At 35.4% G+C, this 16563-nt stretch overlaps 1 protein-coding gene across 1 annotated transcript in view; it reads left to right on the forward strand.

Annotated features, from left to right (window-relative positions):
* LOC124594929 (E3 ubiquitin-protein ligase SMURF1) overlaps positions 1-12596 on the forward strand; it is a 171964-nt gene extending 159368 nt beyond the window's left edge. Inside the window, exons 14-15 of the mRNA XM_047133427.1 lie at positions 4835-4973; positions 9064-12596. Coding sequence (XP_046989383.1) covers positions 4835-4973; positions 9064-9248 — 324 coding nt within the window. The 3' untranslated portion in view covers positions 9249-12596. The remainder of the gene's footprint in view (positions 1-4834; positions 4974-9063) is intronic.
* The last annotated feature ends 3967 nt before the right edge of the window (positions 12597-16563 follow it).

Raw genomic sequence — 16563 nt, forward strand, 5'->3', positions numbered from 1 at the left:
ATGTCAGGAAAGGAACACAGTTCAAATCAAGACACGTCCTCAGTAAAGTAAGTGAAGACAAACACTTTGATATATCATCTATTGAATTAACAGGGCTTGATATCACCAAGAAATTAATCATTTTGTGTGTGTACAGATCTCCCAGTGGTAGTGTAGACACTTTTTTTAATAAATTAACAACAAAGGTTACTACAGTGACTTCATAAGTAATTGACCATGTGGCCACAAATATGGACAGGGAAAAATGTGATGTAGATGTAAAAGATCTTGGACTAACAGACCATCTCTGTCAAATAACAACAGTAAAATTACATAAACTAAAAGCCTACAAATGACATCCATCAGAAATCAAAATAAAAGATTTTTCAAAAGAACTGTCAAAACAAAGATGGGATGAAGAGTATAAGAAAACCAATGTGAATAAGACATTCTCTAAATTCTCCACATTATTTAAATTGAACTTTGAAAAGGCATTTCCAAAAGTATGCATTTTCCAAAGGATTAGAAAAGGGCACAGGTGATCCCTGTTTTCAAGAAGGGACGTCGAACAGATGTGCAGAACTATAGACCTAATCTCTAATGTCGATCAGTTCTAGAATTTTGGAACACATATTATGTTCAAGTATAATGACTTTTCTGGAGACTAGAAATCTACTTTGTAGGAATCAGCATGGGTTTCGAAAAAGACGATCGTGTGAAACCCAGCTCGCGCTATTCATCCACAAGACTCATAGGGCCATAGACACAGGTTCCCAGGTAGATGCCGTGTTTCTTGACTTCCGCAAGGCGTTCGATACAGTTCCCCACAGTCGTTTAATGAACAAAGTAAGAGCATATGGACTATCAGACCAATTGTGTGATTGGATTGAGGAGTTCCTAGATAACACAACGCAGCATGTCATTCTCAATGGATAGAAGTCTTCCGAAGTAAGAGTGATTTTAGGTGTGCCGCAGGGGAGTGTCATAGGACCGTTGCTATTCACAACATACATAAATGACCTTGTGGATGACATTGGAAGTTCACTTAGGCTTTTTGCGGATGATGCTGTGGTATATCGAGAGGTTGTAACAATGGAAAATTGTACTGAAATGCTGGAGGATCTGCAGCGAATTGACGCATGGTGCAGGGAATGGCAATTGAATCTCAATGTCGACAAGTGTAATGTGCTGCGAATACATAGAAAGAAAGATCACTTATCGCTTAGCTACAATATAGCAGGTCAGCAACTGGAAGCAGTTAATTCCATAAATTATCTGGGAGTACTCATTAGGAGTGATTTAAAATGGAATGATCATATAAAGTTGTCGGTAAAGCAGATGCCAGACTGAGATTCATTGGAAGAATCCTAAGGAAATGCAATCTGAAAACAAAGTAAGTAGGTTACAGTACGCTTGTTCGCCCACTGCTTGAATACTGCTCAGCATTGTGGGATTCGTACCAGATAGGGTTGATAGAAGAGATAGAGAAAATCCAACGGAGAGCAGCGCGCTTCGTTACAGGATCCTTTAGTAATCGTGAAAAACGTTACGGAGATGATAGATAAACTCCAGTGGAAGACTCTTAAGGAGAGATGCTCAGTAGCTCGGTACGGGCTTTTGTTGAAGTTTCGAGAAGATATTTTCACCGAGGAGTCAAGCAGTATATTGCTCCCTCCTACGTATATCTCGCGAAGAGACCATGAGGATAAAATCGGAGATTAGAGCCTACACTGAGGCATACCGACAATCCTTCTTTCCACGAACAATACGAGACTGGAATAGAAGGGAGAACCGATAGAGGTACTCAAGGTACCCTCCGCCACACACCGTCAGGTGGCTTGCGGAGTATGGATGTAGATGTAGATGTATCAACATCACACAAAAAGATGGATAACAGCAGTTATTAAGAAGTCCTCCCAAACACTTGAATACCTCAATTCCATGAAAAAGTCACAATGATCTTGAATTCTTAAATTTCTATCATAGATACAAAAGATCTATAGGAAGGTGCTGATTGCTGCAAAAAAAGTCATCAAAAAAAAAAAAATTTATAATGCAGAGAATAAAAGCAGTCTGGAATGTTATAAAAAAGGAAATTGGGAGAGGCAAACAAACACAGAATAATATACTGCTATGGGAGGGGGACAAGGTAATAAATGATCTACAACACTTAGCAAACTATGTAAATGAACAATTTTCAAGTATTGCAAGAGAAGTTACAGCAGAAATTCCCCAAAACAAATATAGCACCTGTAAATAATGTTGCACTAAATACAATGATGTTGCTTCCAACCACAGAGAATGAAATCAATAAAACTGTTCAAAAACTAAAGCTTAGATGAAGTACCAATGCACGTACTAAAACAATGCATAGAGATTATACAAGCCCCCTTAACAAGTATAATAAATGAATCCTTCACATCAGGGCATTTCCAGAGCAGTTAAAACAGGCAAGAGTTGTACCTTTGCTTAAGAAAGGTAATGCAGAAGACATAGAAAATTGCCTGCCCATTTCCCTGCTGTCACCATTATCAAAAGAAGAAATTATCAAACAATTGAAAATCCAGGATGGGATGTAACAGTACGAGAGAAAGAAGAAAACCACTTCACTGTCCGCCACTCCCACCATACTATCCCTCCCCTCTCCCCGCCCCAGCCTCTTCCTTACCCCCACCCAGTCGCCACTCCCATCATGCACTGGTGCTGCTGCTCACATTGTGGTTTCAGTTCTCTGAGACTGCAGAGGTGTGTGCAAGTTGCGTTTGCATGAGTGTGTATGTGCGTGTGTGTCTACTCCTGATAAAGGCCTTAATGGCCGAAAGCTATAATTGTGTTAATCTTTTTGTTGTGCCTATCACAACTCAGCATCTCTGCTATATGGTGAGTAGCAACTTTCCTTCTCTGGTATTGATAGAAGCAATTAGTCGGATTAATGAATTACCTGAATAAATTCAATCTTTTAATCGAATTAAAGTTTGGTTTTGAAGTGGCAAGAATACAATTCACAAAAGTTGTACTTGATGCTCTTGATAAAGATGAGTGTGTCACAGGCATATTTTTGGATCTTTCTAATGCCTTTGATACGTAAGAGCACAAGGTTCTATTAAATAAATTAGAAACATTAGGAATAAGAGGGGTAGCTAATGACTAGTTTTGATCATACCTAGCAGATAGGGTACAGAGAGTAGAGATAACACATTCTTCACATAAATCGAAACATGTAGTAAAACACTTACCAGAACCAAAATACATTAATATAGGGGTTCCGCAAGGTAGCATATTAGGACCAATACTATTCCTGATGTACATCAATGACTTTCCCAGTAGTGTTATTGTGCAAAAATTCTATTCACTGGTGACATCAATATTATAGTCACTGAGAAAACGAGAGAACTCCTCGAGAAGAAAGCAAATGAAACTCTCAAGGAAGTTTACGATTAATAAGAAATAAAGTGACATTGAATATAAAGAAAACTAATGCCGTGAATTTCAGTTTCAAGAGGGCAAATGACAATGTTAAATTAAATATAGAGGCACCTCTATAGACTGTGTAACAAATGCAAAATTTATAGGAATGACTATTGATTCTCAGTTGAAGTGGTGTGAACACACAACAGTACTTCCAAACAGAATGTCATCAGCATGTTATGCCCTTAGAATCCTATCATCAGTGTGTAACATGCAGTGTCTTTTACTTACATACTGTTCATATGTACACTCAGTACTTAGCTATGGCATTCTTTTTTGGGGAAAATATGAACACCTTTTTCAAACTCCAGAAAAGAGCCATTAATAACCAAAAATAGTAGTCGAGCTCATTGTATCGATTTGTTCAAAACACTGGGGATGTTAACTGCACCATGTGAACACATTTACCAGTCAGTTGTACACATTAAAACTGACATTGGTAATTACTACACAAACAGCTCTGTCAATGACCGTGGAACAAGAGCTAGACTCAACTTACATTTACCAATAAAAAATAAACATAAAACTCGAAACAGCATTTTCTACCAATGAATAAAACTGTACAATAAATTACCAAAACGGATTAAAGAAATTGCAAAAATACTTAATTTAAAAGGCAGCTAAAAAGTAGCTGTTATGCAATACATTTTATACATTGAAGTATTACTTAGCTAAAACAGAGTAGGGGTTTGGTAAAAAAAAGTTATACAAATTCATAATAATAATAATAATAATAATAATGATTTTAAAACACCCAACATTCCACGTAACATCTACACACTGTTTCTTTCCTTCTTTTTTCGTTTTCTATAAATACTTCCCCCAAGCTATGCATAGCACAACACTAACATCTCTTCCTCTTTCTGAGCTCAATTCTCACTCATTATTGAGGGATGCTGACTCAGTTGTACAGGGTAGCAAATGGAAAGTTGTGGTACAGAAAATAGCACAGAGATCACCAGTGAGTGTGAGTGTGTGTGTGTGTGTGTGTGTGTGTGTGTGTGTGTGTGTGTGTGCACGTGTGTACGAATTAGCTTATTTTAAATTGGTCTAAACTTGTAAATACTTTGATGACTACTACTACTACTACTACTACTACTACTACTACTAGAACAAGGGACCAGTGCATGCAAGAATAAATTTGCAGACTATAATGACATCGATTTGGATAGCTGGCAATCCAGCCACTTTGAGTATCTGTCAAGTACACTTCCAGCCATTTGTGTTACTTATAAGTACTCATCTTTACAAATATAAACTGCTTGTAAGTAGCTAATGCTTATGAGTGTATTGTGTCAAGACTTTTTACCCTTTGGTAATTATTAATAAGTGGAGGTTTTCACATGTAAACATTTTTGAAGAAACATATTTTTTCATATTTTTGCAGCATTGCACTCCCGAAACACCAGTTGTAAAGTGGTTTTGGCAGATCGTTGAAGAATACTCGGAGGAAATGAGGGCAAGACTTTTACAGTTTGTAACAGGAAGTTCTAGGGTTCCTTTACAAGGATTTAAAGCTTTGCAAGGTAAAAATAACTTGAAGCAGTAGCATTATAGTTTCCCATTGGTTCAAATAAATGTACCAGGTTAAACTGGAATTTGATCATCCCACATATCATGTTGGGAAGCTTTTGTGTATAGACTAGAATTATGATCAGTTTATTTGGACTTGAGATGCTGCATTTACCAAAATTTCCAAAACGTAACAGGACACATTTTTGTGCCTAGTTTAATGATTGCCATCATCAGCTTCCCACTGAGAGTACATTTTCCATCCTTTTTTGTGCTTATTATATGAAATTTCTTTACTAACAATTGGATGTTTGCAATTATTGTGTATTTAACATGTACTTGCAAATCAACACTTTTGTGTCTTTACATGAAAACAAGATATTATTAACATTTTTGTAATGTTTCCCAAACTGAAACATGTATGTTTTAGACGCACAGGAATTACAGACATTGGCTGTGAGTGGGCATTGATTTAAATCAGTGGAGAAAGTTGAAATTTTGTGCTGAACCGGGATTTGAACCTGCGTCTCCTGCGTACTAGGCAGATGCTGTGACCACTTAGCCATCATCTCAACCGCATGGTCTACCCTAGAACACCTCTTGTCAAACCCACATTCTCAATTTGTCCACACACTACTAATGTAGTGTCCCTTGCCAATTTTTCTCATTACTTGGGCATTTTGCCAATTCCTGTAAGAGTTCAAACCTGGCATTCGTCCACACTGAAGAGATCATTTGCTCTCCTCATCTCTATTTTATGTATGTGTTTCACTTGTGTTTGAACTGTTTCTTTGCCTTGTTATTATATACACTGATACACCCTTCATGTACAGCCTTATTTTATTTCATACATACATCCAGTAAGATACATTGTGTTTATTAATATACATTCAAATTTTTGAGATACATGAAAATGGAAAAATAGAACAAAGGTTCATCAAACAATGCATGGATACATTACTTGAGTCATGCAGAGAAAACTATATAACTGACAGTAGTATAGATGGTCAGTATAAGTAAAATGTGTGTAAAGATGTAGTTTAAATAGATAAAATGGTGTCAAAGAAGAGCTATGTTATTCCATAGCCATCTTCTTGCAATTTTTGATTTACAAAAGTTGTTTTGTGAAATATTCGTGTTATAATAGTGTTTTCCAGAATTATATGAAGCTGCTTGGCTTTGAAGTTATAAGGAAAGCATTATCTAGATGAATTTTTTTTTTTCAGTGGGAAAGTACACTGGCTTATTACAGTTGTCATATAATACATTTGTGCATATAGTACAATACTGAATACGAGCAGGGTGAGGAAGAGGTGGATATCCATTGGAATCACCATTTTTTACAGGGTCAATGATTGCTGCAGGCAGTGTGTATAGTACAAAGCCATGAACAGTAATGACCCATTGTGTAAAGAATTTGACCTTAGATTAACACAGAAAGTTACCTCAGATTAAGCAGAACTCAGAAATATGCAGTGTATGAAGTTAATCCCAGATTATATCACTGTATAGTAGTACAGTGGAACCACGCATAGTTCGTTCCACTCTCTTACTCCTAATGCAAAACACTCCTTAAGTGAAACAATTTATCCTATATAAATTAATATAAATGACAATAATGTGTTCCATGCAAAAAAGTACTAAAGTTTTGCCTTGTTCATGCCATTCATTCAAAGAAAATTATACATACAGTATTATGTACCTTATTATTCATGATACATAACTAATTCTTTTTTATTAGGAAGGTAGGGGGTGGGGGTTAGTTTCCAACTCTTCATTTATAAATAAGGGAGCTTCTACCTTGTCTTTGGCAATACCCAGGTTCTGATCTATGGTCTCATCTCCATTGATGTTCATCGTTTGTTGTCTGTTGGCATTATGATTTTATTTCGTACATTTCTTTCATTAGTGCTGTCAGGTGTTTTCTCTGGAGTTGATATGATCGTCTCAGACGAGGTGATGCTTGTATCAAAGTGTCGGGTAATGTAGGAGTAATTCCTGACTTTCTTGTTTTGATTTTCTTGTTAAAAGGCAAACAGTGAGACTTTCCAGATAGACATTCTTCACAAAAGAATGGTGCCACATCAGGCACACTTAGTTCTGTTTTGATGAAATTGACAATCAATTTGACATTTTTATGACCCAGGTTTTGTTATACATTGTTGACAAATTCACATCACATTGGATGTTTGATACAAATAATGTTCTACAAATCTTATTTCCTTGTTGTATTGCTTGGGCAAGGACCCATCCATTGCGAGAAATGTGTACAAACTCGTATACAACGCTCACCTCAAAACCTTTCATTGTACAAACACCGACAGACAACAAATTTTTCCTTATTTTTGGGCCATACAGCATATCATGAATTCATCCGTACTAATACCCATTTACAAATTTCTTTATTTTATTTGATCCAATTCCCTTCACTTCGCCTTTAGGAATATCTCCAAGTGAAACTGCAATATTGTAACATTCATGAATTTCACTAGACCATTTACCCTGAAATATAATGTGCTGTGATGTCCTGCTGTCAGTAATCCAAGCATTGTTTATATTAGTATTCAGCATACTCTTGCAAATCGCTTTATTATGCAGGACTTTCTCATATGACCCCCATTGGTAACGATGAATGCATTTACTACATTACCTCCATTTTGCTCACTATTTTCTTCTTCTTAGAATGACAGTTTCTCGGTGGATGAACTTCCATCCTCCAGGCCCAGCAGCTAAATTTTATTCTTGAATTTAACAACATTATGAAAAGGAAAATTGCCACTCACCATTTAGCGGAGATGCTGAGTCGCAGACAGGCACAACAAAGTCTCTGTCACAAGTAAATATTTATTTGTGACAGTCTTTTTGTTGTGCCTGTCTGCGACTCAGCGTCTCTGCTACCTGGTGAGTGGCAACTTTCCTTTTCATAATATTGTTACGTTCCAGCCTGGATTTTCCATTGTTTGATTTACTCTTGAATTTGCCTGATTTGGTTTCTTCTTCAAGGCCATAAGCTCTTTTTGCAGCCACAAAATGATGTCACTGCCAAGACATTGCATGCCTCGCCCATCTTATTCAATCCATTTTCTTCGCAGATGAGCTGCTTTTGGAGTTTTAGAATTGTTTGCTGATCCCTGGGCACATTGTTCTAGACCATGGCTAGGACATGGAATTTCATTGGAATATTTCCAAGTATCTTGGCCATGATCACTATGTCCGACACAGTTTCACTCATGACCTCGAGTTGACTTGTATTGTTCATGATGATCTTGATATGCCACAACATCTGATCACTCGTGTTCATTTGGTACTCATGAGAGTTTTGCATGAAAGAGAATTTGTTCACTTTGAATGTATGTTCTTGAATCACGCACAATTTCTCCCACATTTCGTGAGTAGTAGCAAACATTATCAAAAATTCAAGTTGCAAGTAGTTGATCACAGTCAAAATGCAGCATGTGGCACGAGCATTGTCTTTTACCCACAGTTGTCAAATTTTCATGCTTTGCTCTCAGGCCATTCACAACATCTCTAATGTCTTAACTATCAAACTAAGCCCAAATTTGAAATTTCCATAGCTGGAAATTCAATCTGTCGACTTTCATTATGCTTCTTGCGATACCTGCATCTGACATGGCACAAAAATGAAACACTAAGTGACTCAAATCACATGTCAAACAGAAGATGTAATAAATTTCTGTGCTGAAAGTTTGTGAGTAAACTGGGTCCAAAATGTATTAAGGTTTGTGGAATTCAAACATACAACACAGGATGATAAGGAACAATTTTTATTGTGTCTTAATACAGAAGCAAAATGAACTGAATGATGGACACACAATAAATTTTTTAAAAAAAGAAAGAAAGAAAAGAAAGCTACCTCCAAGGAACACCGAAATAAATGTGACTGTGGTGGCATCAGTATCGTATGCTGTGAGTTTTTAAATGTGAAAATAACATTTTAGTTTCAACAAGAACTTTAAAGTAATTCATACTTCACATGGTGTTTATGTCGCTCACATATGAACTAATTGCAAGCCATTGCTCTTGATTTTAGATATTGCACATCTAGATATAATTGTGATTGATAACATATTTTTGTTATTCCAGGTTCAACAGGTGCTGCTGGTCCAAGACTTTTTACAATTCATGTTATAGATGCACCTTTGGAAAATCTACCAAAAGCCCATACATGCTTTAATAGAATTGACATTCCTCCTTATGAATCATATCAGAAAATGTTTGAAAAGCTTACTCAGGCTGTGGAAGAGACATGTGGTTTTGCTGTTGAATGACGTGTTGCATAAAATAGCTTAATTTTAGAGGTTGAGTCGATTTGCACTATTTTTAGATAAATAGTCAAATGTATTGTTTGCACATTGATTTGCACAAAAGGCCTCACAAGTCATTGAAGCTGCATGACACACCTCTGAAAGATTCAGATAAACTGCAAAGCTTCATTGCCGGTGAAATGAAATATTTAGGATCATATGGTTTTGGTATGATCTCTAGTTTCTTTTTAGATACAATTCACTTGTTGTACAGAGTTATTTTGTTGTATGCTGTTGTTAAAATATGCATCACATGGTGTATTATTGAGATTTTTTAACCAATTGTTAAAAACATTGAACCTGTGTCTACTGTGTAGATATAAGCTAGTATTGTTTTCATGGTGTGATTTAAAATCTGCCCATTATATATGTTGCACATTTTATTTTTTAAAAAAAAGGTGGCAGTTGAACTGTCAGCACAAAATTCAACCACCACAGATATGCACATATTGTGTGTTGCTTTAGTATTTATGTTAACAGTAACTGCCTTATGTCATTTGTTTAAGATAAGGTTCTTCACAGTATTGTTGTAATTGTAACTAACAGGTATTGCAATTATAAATTAGATCAGTTTTCCAGTTTGAAGTAGATAGTGTTTTGTTGCTCCGATTTCTCTGATTTAACATTGTACTCTTCTCGTGCACACATGCTGCGACATGACTCACAAACAGTGACGCGCTGAAAACCAGATCTGAATGTGCTCTTGCTTCAGTTTTACTCTCAGCAGTTCACCATTGTATTTTATTATTTCATATTACTGCAGATTGCAGCAGAGATGTCATTCATATTTATTAAATGTTTGTATGGCAGCAGTGGAAATGCCTCATGTAGCACCCTCCAGTATAATGTGACTTCCATGCCTGAACTCCTGATTTGCTAGCTTTTGGAGAACCGGGATCAAGTTTAATATTAGCATTATTCATTTAAAAGTATGTTGACTGTAGAAGGAAGCAGTTCTTCACAATGAGGTGGGAAAATGTCATTTAGATCAGATGAGAATAAGATCATTGTGCAAACAAAGCCAGTATTATTGGTTGCAGTCCACAGAATCCCGTGGTACTGGAGCAAAAAGTGAAACTCCATATTTATTAACTGTTTGTGCACTCTTACTCTCCAAGAACTTTCCAAAAATTTCAGTAAAAACTCTTCATTAGGTGCTCCATTCATTAGACAGTTAGTTCAACATTTTCAGACTCAAACTACCACAGAGAACATAAAGGCCAAATTCACCCCCGTGTGTATACGTCGTCATAAAAACAAGGACCATCATATTCATCTTGAACATAGTGCTTTTTCCTATTTCTGTTGCCCCATTCAATTAAAAGTCAACTGTTTCATATATATTTAAATTATCAGGGACATTTTTATTCTTTATGTTTTGAGGATTGAGTACCTTGCAATACTCATTTTTTATGTAACTATGTGGTATATCATTTTACAGAGTTACGTAGCATTATTTACGGTCTCTATAAAAATACCTCCTTGTCACTATTATAATTTGTTTCCTAGGAAACTGACAAATAAGTTATAGCTTTAAAAGAAAGGAAACAAGAAACAAATTTATTTGTAATGTGGATGGTATTTGTGATCCTGTTGCTAACAACAGTACCAATAGATATGTATTTTTGAGAAACATGGATGCATTTTAGAAAAATGTATAATTGTTAAAAACTAGAGAACTGTTTTAAAAACCAACTGGAAGTTATTTCACTCCTTTTCTATATTTTCATAATACTCTGTTGATTTATATACAATTTGCATAACATGCTAATTTTTGAAATGTAAAACCATTATATAATAATGAAAATATTTTTGTACACAGCTATAATGCCTTCAATGTATTGTAGCAAAATCTACATATCATTGTATTCTCTGCAATAGGAAAATTTGTGTGTGCTTTGTGAGAATGGAGGCATTGTGCAATATTTTATTGCTGTTAAATTTGAAATATTTTATACAGGCCTTAACTCAGTAGCTCAGAAGAGCAGTTGTTGAGAAAATGTGGTTATTGTTGCAGAAAGACAATAATAGATGTAGAAAGCACTCCTTCCAATTGGCATTTTCCTAGATTTTGTATAAGAGAAGTATTGAGAGGCATGTTCCTTATAACAGCAATAGATAAAGTACTTGGTTCCACAAGTACATGGAAGTGTTGTTATTTGTTGCAGAACATAGCTTTTTTGTTATGCTTCATCTTTGACTACCAAATTGCTGCAGCACTGATGTTGCAGGATAACTTTTTAGTAGCTAATTTGTAAGCATAAATTTTCTTCCATTTAATTTGTTGTACAGTGACAGGCTGACTGAAAAAAAGATATAATGCTGTTTACTTATTAATCCAGTACAGAAGACATAACAAGAATGTCTAGGAGTCGTTATGAAATGCCACTTACATACTTTTACAGACCTACATCTGTGCATCAGGCAGTGTGAAGTGAAGGCTGTATAGTATATCAGCATTATTTACATCCCCCTGTACTACTCTTTTTTTGGATAGAATCCAGGAAGAATGTGTATGTATAAACCCAAATTCATCTAATAATTCTACCACTATTACAGATTATGTATATGAGAGGAAGTAATTTGTCGTGATCTTTATGGAATATATGCTGTTGTTGTTTATAAAGTAACACTTTACATGAAGCATAATAGTTTCCTCTTGAAATTTGTTGAAAATATCTATTATTCTTACACTGTCAAAAAAATTTATTACTGCAAATGAGATTTAGATTTTTTTGTCTGTACAGATAGGAGATTGGGACAAGTTTTTTATTTATCGAAACAGTCAGTACTCTGATTGCAAATGGTTATAACATGGAAATTCTGGGCACATTGGTTTAGTTTCATGATAAAAATAATGAGAAGTGATACTAATAAAATGCACCTTACATTCATTAATATTTCTGCAGCACTAAAAACAACTATTATTAATGTCATCGTCAAAATAATTTGTAAGTAATATGCGATATAATCTTTGTTTTCTTGGCTCGATTGATTGAAGTTATGTTTTGGGACTTTTCAGTGTATATGGCAGTTCACTTTTGTGCATAAAGTTTGGCAAATTAGCTAACGCTGTTTCTCAGGTGCTATGAGCAGCTGTCTTATATGTCTAACACTTGGACTCAAACCTGAATACGGACTGACTGTTTCTAGTCCAGCCACTTAGCATACATAAGACTAAGTGCTGCAAGTATTGAAGATGGCAACAAATGGTTCCAAATTTGCTCTCAATATTTCAATAAGTAGGCTAGAAAACTGAAAATATTCCACTGTAAGTAAAAAATAAATGATAGAAAATGTTGTTTTAGAAAATGTAACCCTGTTACATTCATTGAACGGTGTGTGGACTAAAGGTACATTGTCTAGTATGCGACAACAGCAACAGGAATCCCCTACGGCAAAAGGGGCTGCCTGAGTTTGTGTTTGGGCTGCAATGCGTGACTGGTGTGAACGCCACCACAGCACTGCGCCAGTGATCAGTGCTGCGATGGAAGCCATGCAACGGAGTAGTGTTGTGGCATGATGTCTAGCCAAAGATAACTGCAATTAGACTCTCACACAAGTTAATACTCAGCATCAGTGTCTTTAGATTTAAAGCACTGTAAGTACAAGAGCCCTTTGTTCCAGCACCTCCACATTTGGAAAACTGCCATTTGGTCCAGAATTCCTTTGCTTGTTCCAAAAGTTTTTCTGTTCAAGGGACTGGGAAATAAATAAGAGAGTTTGTAGACAAATGCGGACTGTACTACTACCACAATTCTGCCGACTTATTTTTTAGAAACCCTGAAGGAAAATATGAGAGGTGAATAAGAGTCTCCTGTTGCAAAAAACTTGAAAAAAGACAGTTAATTTATTACACAATTATTTTTAGTAAGTCCATATTTCATGGCATCCTAAGAACACACAGAGAAACATTAGGGGCTTATGTCGGAGTAATAGAAGACAAGAAATGCTTGGAACAGGATCAAATGTCTCGGAGAAACCAAACAAATGAATATTGTATGATCACTAGGTTTCCTTGTGTAAAGTTCAACTTAGAGAATATTAAGTAAATTTCTTGATTTTTAAGCATACTGCTTTCATCTGCTTCTTTGCCTTCAAGAAAAATAAATTTGTGTTGTTAAAGAGCATGCAGGAAATGTAATGAAAGGTCTAAATTTCATTGATCTGAATGCATTCCTAAAGCAATAGCATTTCAGTCAGTGTTTTATGTGATGTTATTAGACATCTTAATTATGAATTTTCAGTTAAATTTCACTTCTGTAACTTTAATACCTTGGGAGATGGAATTTTTTGCTACTTTGTTAACAGAGCTAAAAAAATCCTGGCCCCCCCCCCCCCCCCCCCTTTTTTTTTTTTTTTTTTTTTTTTTTTTTTTTTTTTTTTTTTTTTTTAAAGAAAAGGTTTCCTTTCTCGAAAACTGCAACTCCTGCTATAAAATTTTTAGTACTGTTTTATTGCAGCATAAAAACCACACAAATACTAACTATTCATTTCATAGCCTCTCGAACATAATTTTTCCCTGATAAATTCAGTGGCAGAATTGGGCAGTTTTGTTCCATGATAACTTCCAATTGGCCCAGTTGGATCCATTTTGACTGTATAACCATTACAAACAAGACAGAAAAAACAAATATGTGGTCAGTATTTGTCTAAATGTCGCCAAGTGATAGTTATTGCAAAAGAGACTGACCCATTTTGCCACCGAATTTATTGGGGGGAAATAATCTTATTGGAGAGGTAACCAAATCAGTACTATTTTTTTCCAATGTTGTATTATTATTTTTGTGATTGCTATGGTGTAATGAAATGGCATTAAAAATTTCGTAGCAGTAGAGCTAGCAGTTTTAGAGAAAGAAAACATGTAACTTAGAAAAACACAGATTTTTCAGCTCTGTTTACAAAATGGAAAAATATTAAATCTCCAAAGTACTAGAGCCAGAGCAGTAAAATTTTAAGTATAAACTCGTAATTCAGATCTCTAATAACATCATGTAAAAAATTGACTGAAATATTGTTACTTAGGTAACACATGTGGATTCAGCAAAATTTAAATGTTTCCCGGAACTTTCTGCAAGCACTCTATTGATACATTTAATGAACTAAAACAAGAAATATTGTGTTGCAGATCTGCCTCCAATATGTGACTCTTTCAGTCAGAAGAAAAGACCAACAGTATTGTTTCAAACATTGTAACTTAGTCCAGAGGCAATACAGAAGTTATATCCATATCACTTAAGGGAGCACCTCAGATGAGAGAGATGCAAGCTCCATTATGTTTCTGATGGACGTACAACTTTCATGCATACAAACAAAGGCCTTGATCCCAGTGGCGCAAGGTTATGTAACAGGAAGAAAATGAGGGTGCAAGAAACGATGAATCTCCAGCTCGGAGGGAGAAAAAAAAAGACAGACTGAAAGGGAGAAAACATCTGCAGAATTGAGAAAAAAAAATACCTAGAGGCCCCTACGAAGAAATTTATAAATTGATTTCTACTGGGCATGGCTATGGCTATGGCTATGAGAACACCCCGCTCCACTATTTCGATTGAGTCAAAAAAGCTTATGGAATAAAGGAATGAAATGACAGATAAAAACTAAAAACTAGAGGTTTAAGAGTGTGTCAGAACAGACTGACATTATTTGAGGCTGATGATCTCAGGGGCATTATGTATTTCCTTGTAATATAAAATTAAAATGTTTAATTTTTTATGACATATATTTTAATGAATGCAATTTATATTAAGTTCTCTCCACCTCTGTTGCTGTAGACATGTCAATGCTGGGAGAGTAAATAAGGACTTACCATAGTGATTCAATACTATGCAGAAGTTATTACGAACATAATATGCAAGAGCATTAACAAATCTCTATTTTCCAAGCATTTCACTGTCTTCACCTTAAAGGAGAAATGTGTGAGCATGTAGCAGGTAGAGTTGCAATTGCCATCTGAAGACATTCACTTTTAATAATAAATGAGGAATTACTTAATTTCTATGATGTGTTAAATAATTTCCATGATGTGCTAAAATATTACAGGTTGTTAAACTATTGCAACGTGGACAAAGAGAAAAATTATTTTAATAATTTTAGCCAAAAATTTGTTGGAGAAGAAAATTAGTGTCATCATGAGTTTTTCAGTTGCAGCAATGGATTTCTTGAACATGTTGCACTTTTTTTTGTGAGACACAAAATATGGGTAAACTAACCTAAAATAAAGTCTGAATATGATTTTGTCATTTAAAAGGTGCCTGTTAATAAAAACGTTATAACAACCTTCACTGTCATGTCCCGCAAAAATTCTATTAATCTTCATCAAGTTGAGGAGCGACAATAATACTATGGTGTCATTCTCTTCATCTTGTAACAAAATATCTAAGTAATTCAGGGTCACATCCAATTTAGTCCCATTTCTGTCCATCCTATTGCCGACTGTCCACTGGTGCCACAGCTGTGCTTTGGGAAATAGCTGCGACTGTGGACTAAATTTGGTTGCATCGTTGTATGCTTGAGGGAGCAGTCAGCCCTTTTTCACTGCCGCAAGTTGCGGTCGTGCCTTGTACAACGCACCTTAAAGAATCAAGTTTTGCAATTCACACAGATAATAATACAAAAGTATGTGAGTGAATGGTGGTGCAATATAGTTTGTTATGGAAACTAAAGCTGTTAATTTGCAAAGTGTCGTATTAATCAGTCATGTAGAAATGTGGACAGTTTGAATTATTATTGCAAGCACTAATACCCTTTAATTCCAAGGCACAATCATTTTGTAATACACATAATTTAGATGCATCTCATTGACACATTCTTGTGATTTCCCCTGGTATGTCAGCATGCTTTTCTCGTCCATCATTATTATTTTTGTTTTGTTTTTCATCATGCATTGTATGTTATACAACTTGCTATATCTATTCCCTTCCACATACTGATTCCTCCACTTCTCAGTCTATCTACATGCCATGATTCAGTAGTGCATTTGCTTTGAATGAGGGACTTTGAACATCTTATATTTGACTTGATTTAATCTCCTCTCTTGCATAAGAGGTTTTAAAGTAAACTGTGACTGTTTAAGGTAGGTTTTGAGATTACTACTGCCCTATGGAAATTCTTTATTTGATCAGTAGTGGTTGTACCTTGTGTCCAGAAGTCTTTAGCTCACCAAATTTTAGCCTAATTGGGCTTTGTGTTATTTAAGTGTACAGAAGATTTCAGAATAATTGGATTAATAGAGGCCTTTATAATCCTTAGTTGGCTCTAATTATTTGGAGAAATCATATCA

This window comes from Schistocerca americana, chromosome 2 (assembly GCF_021461395.2).
Source record: "Schistocerca americana isolate TAMUIC-IGC-003095 chromosome 2, iqSchAmer2.1, whole genome shotgun sequence".
Taxonomy (NCBI): Eukaryota; Metazoa; Arthropoda; class Insecta; order Orthoptera; family Acrididae; genus Schistocerca; species Schistocerca americana.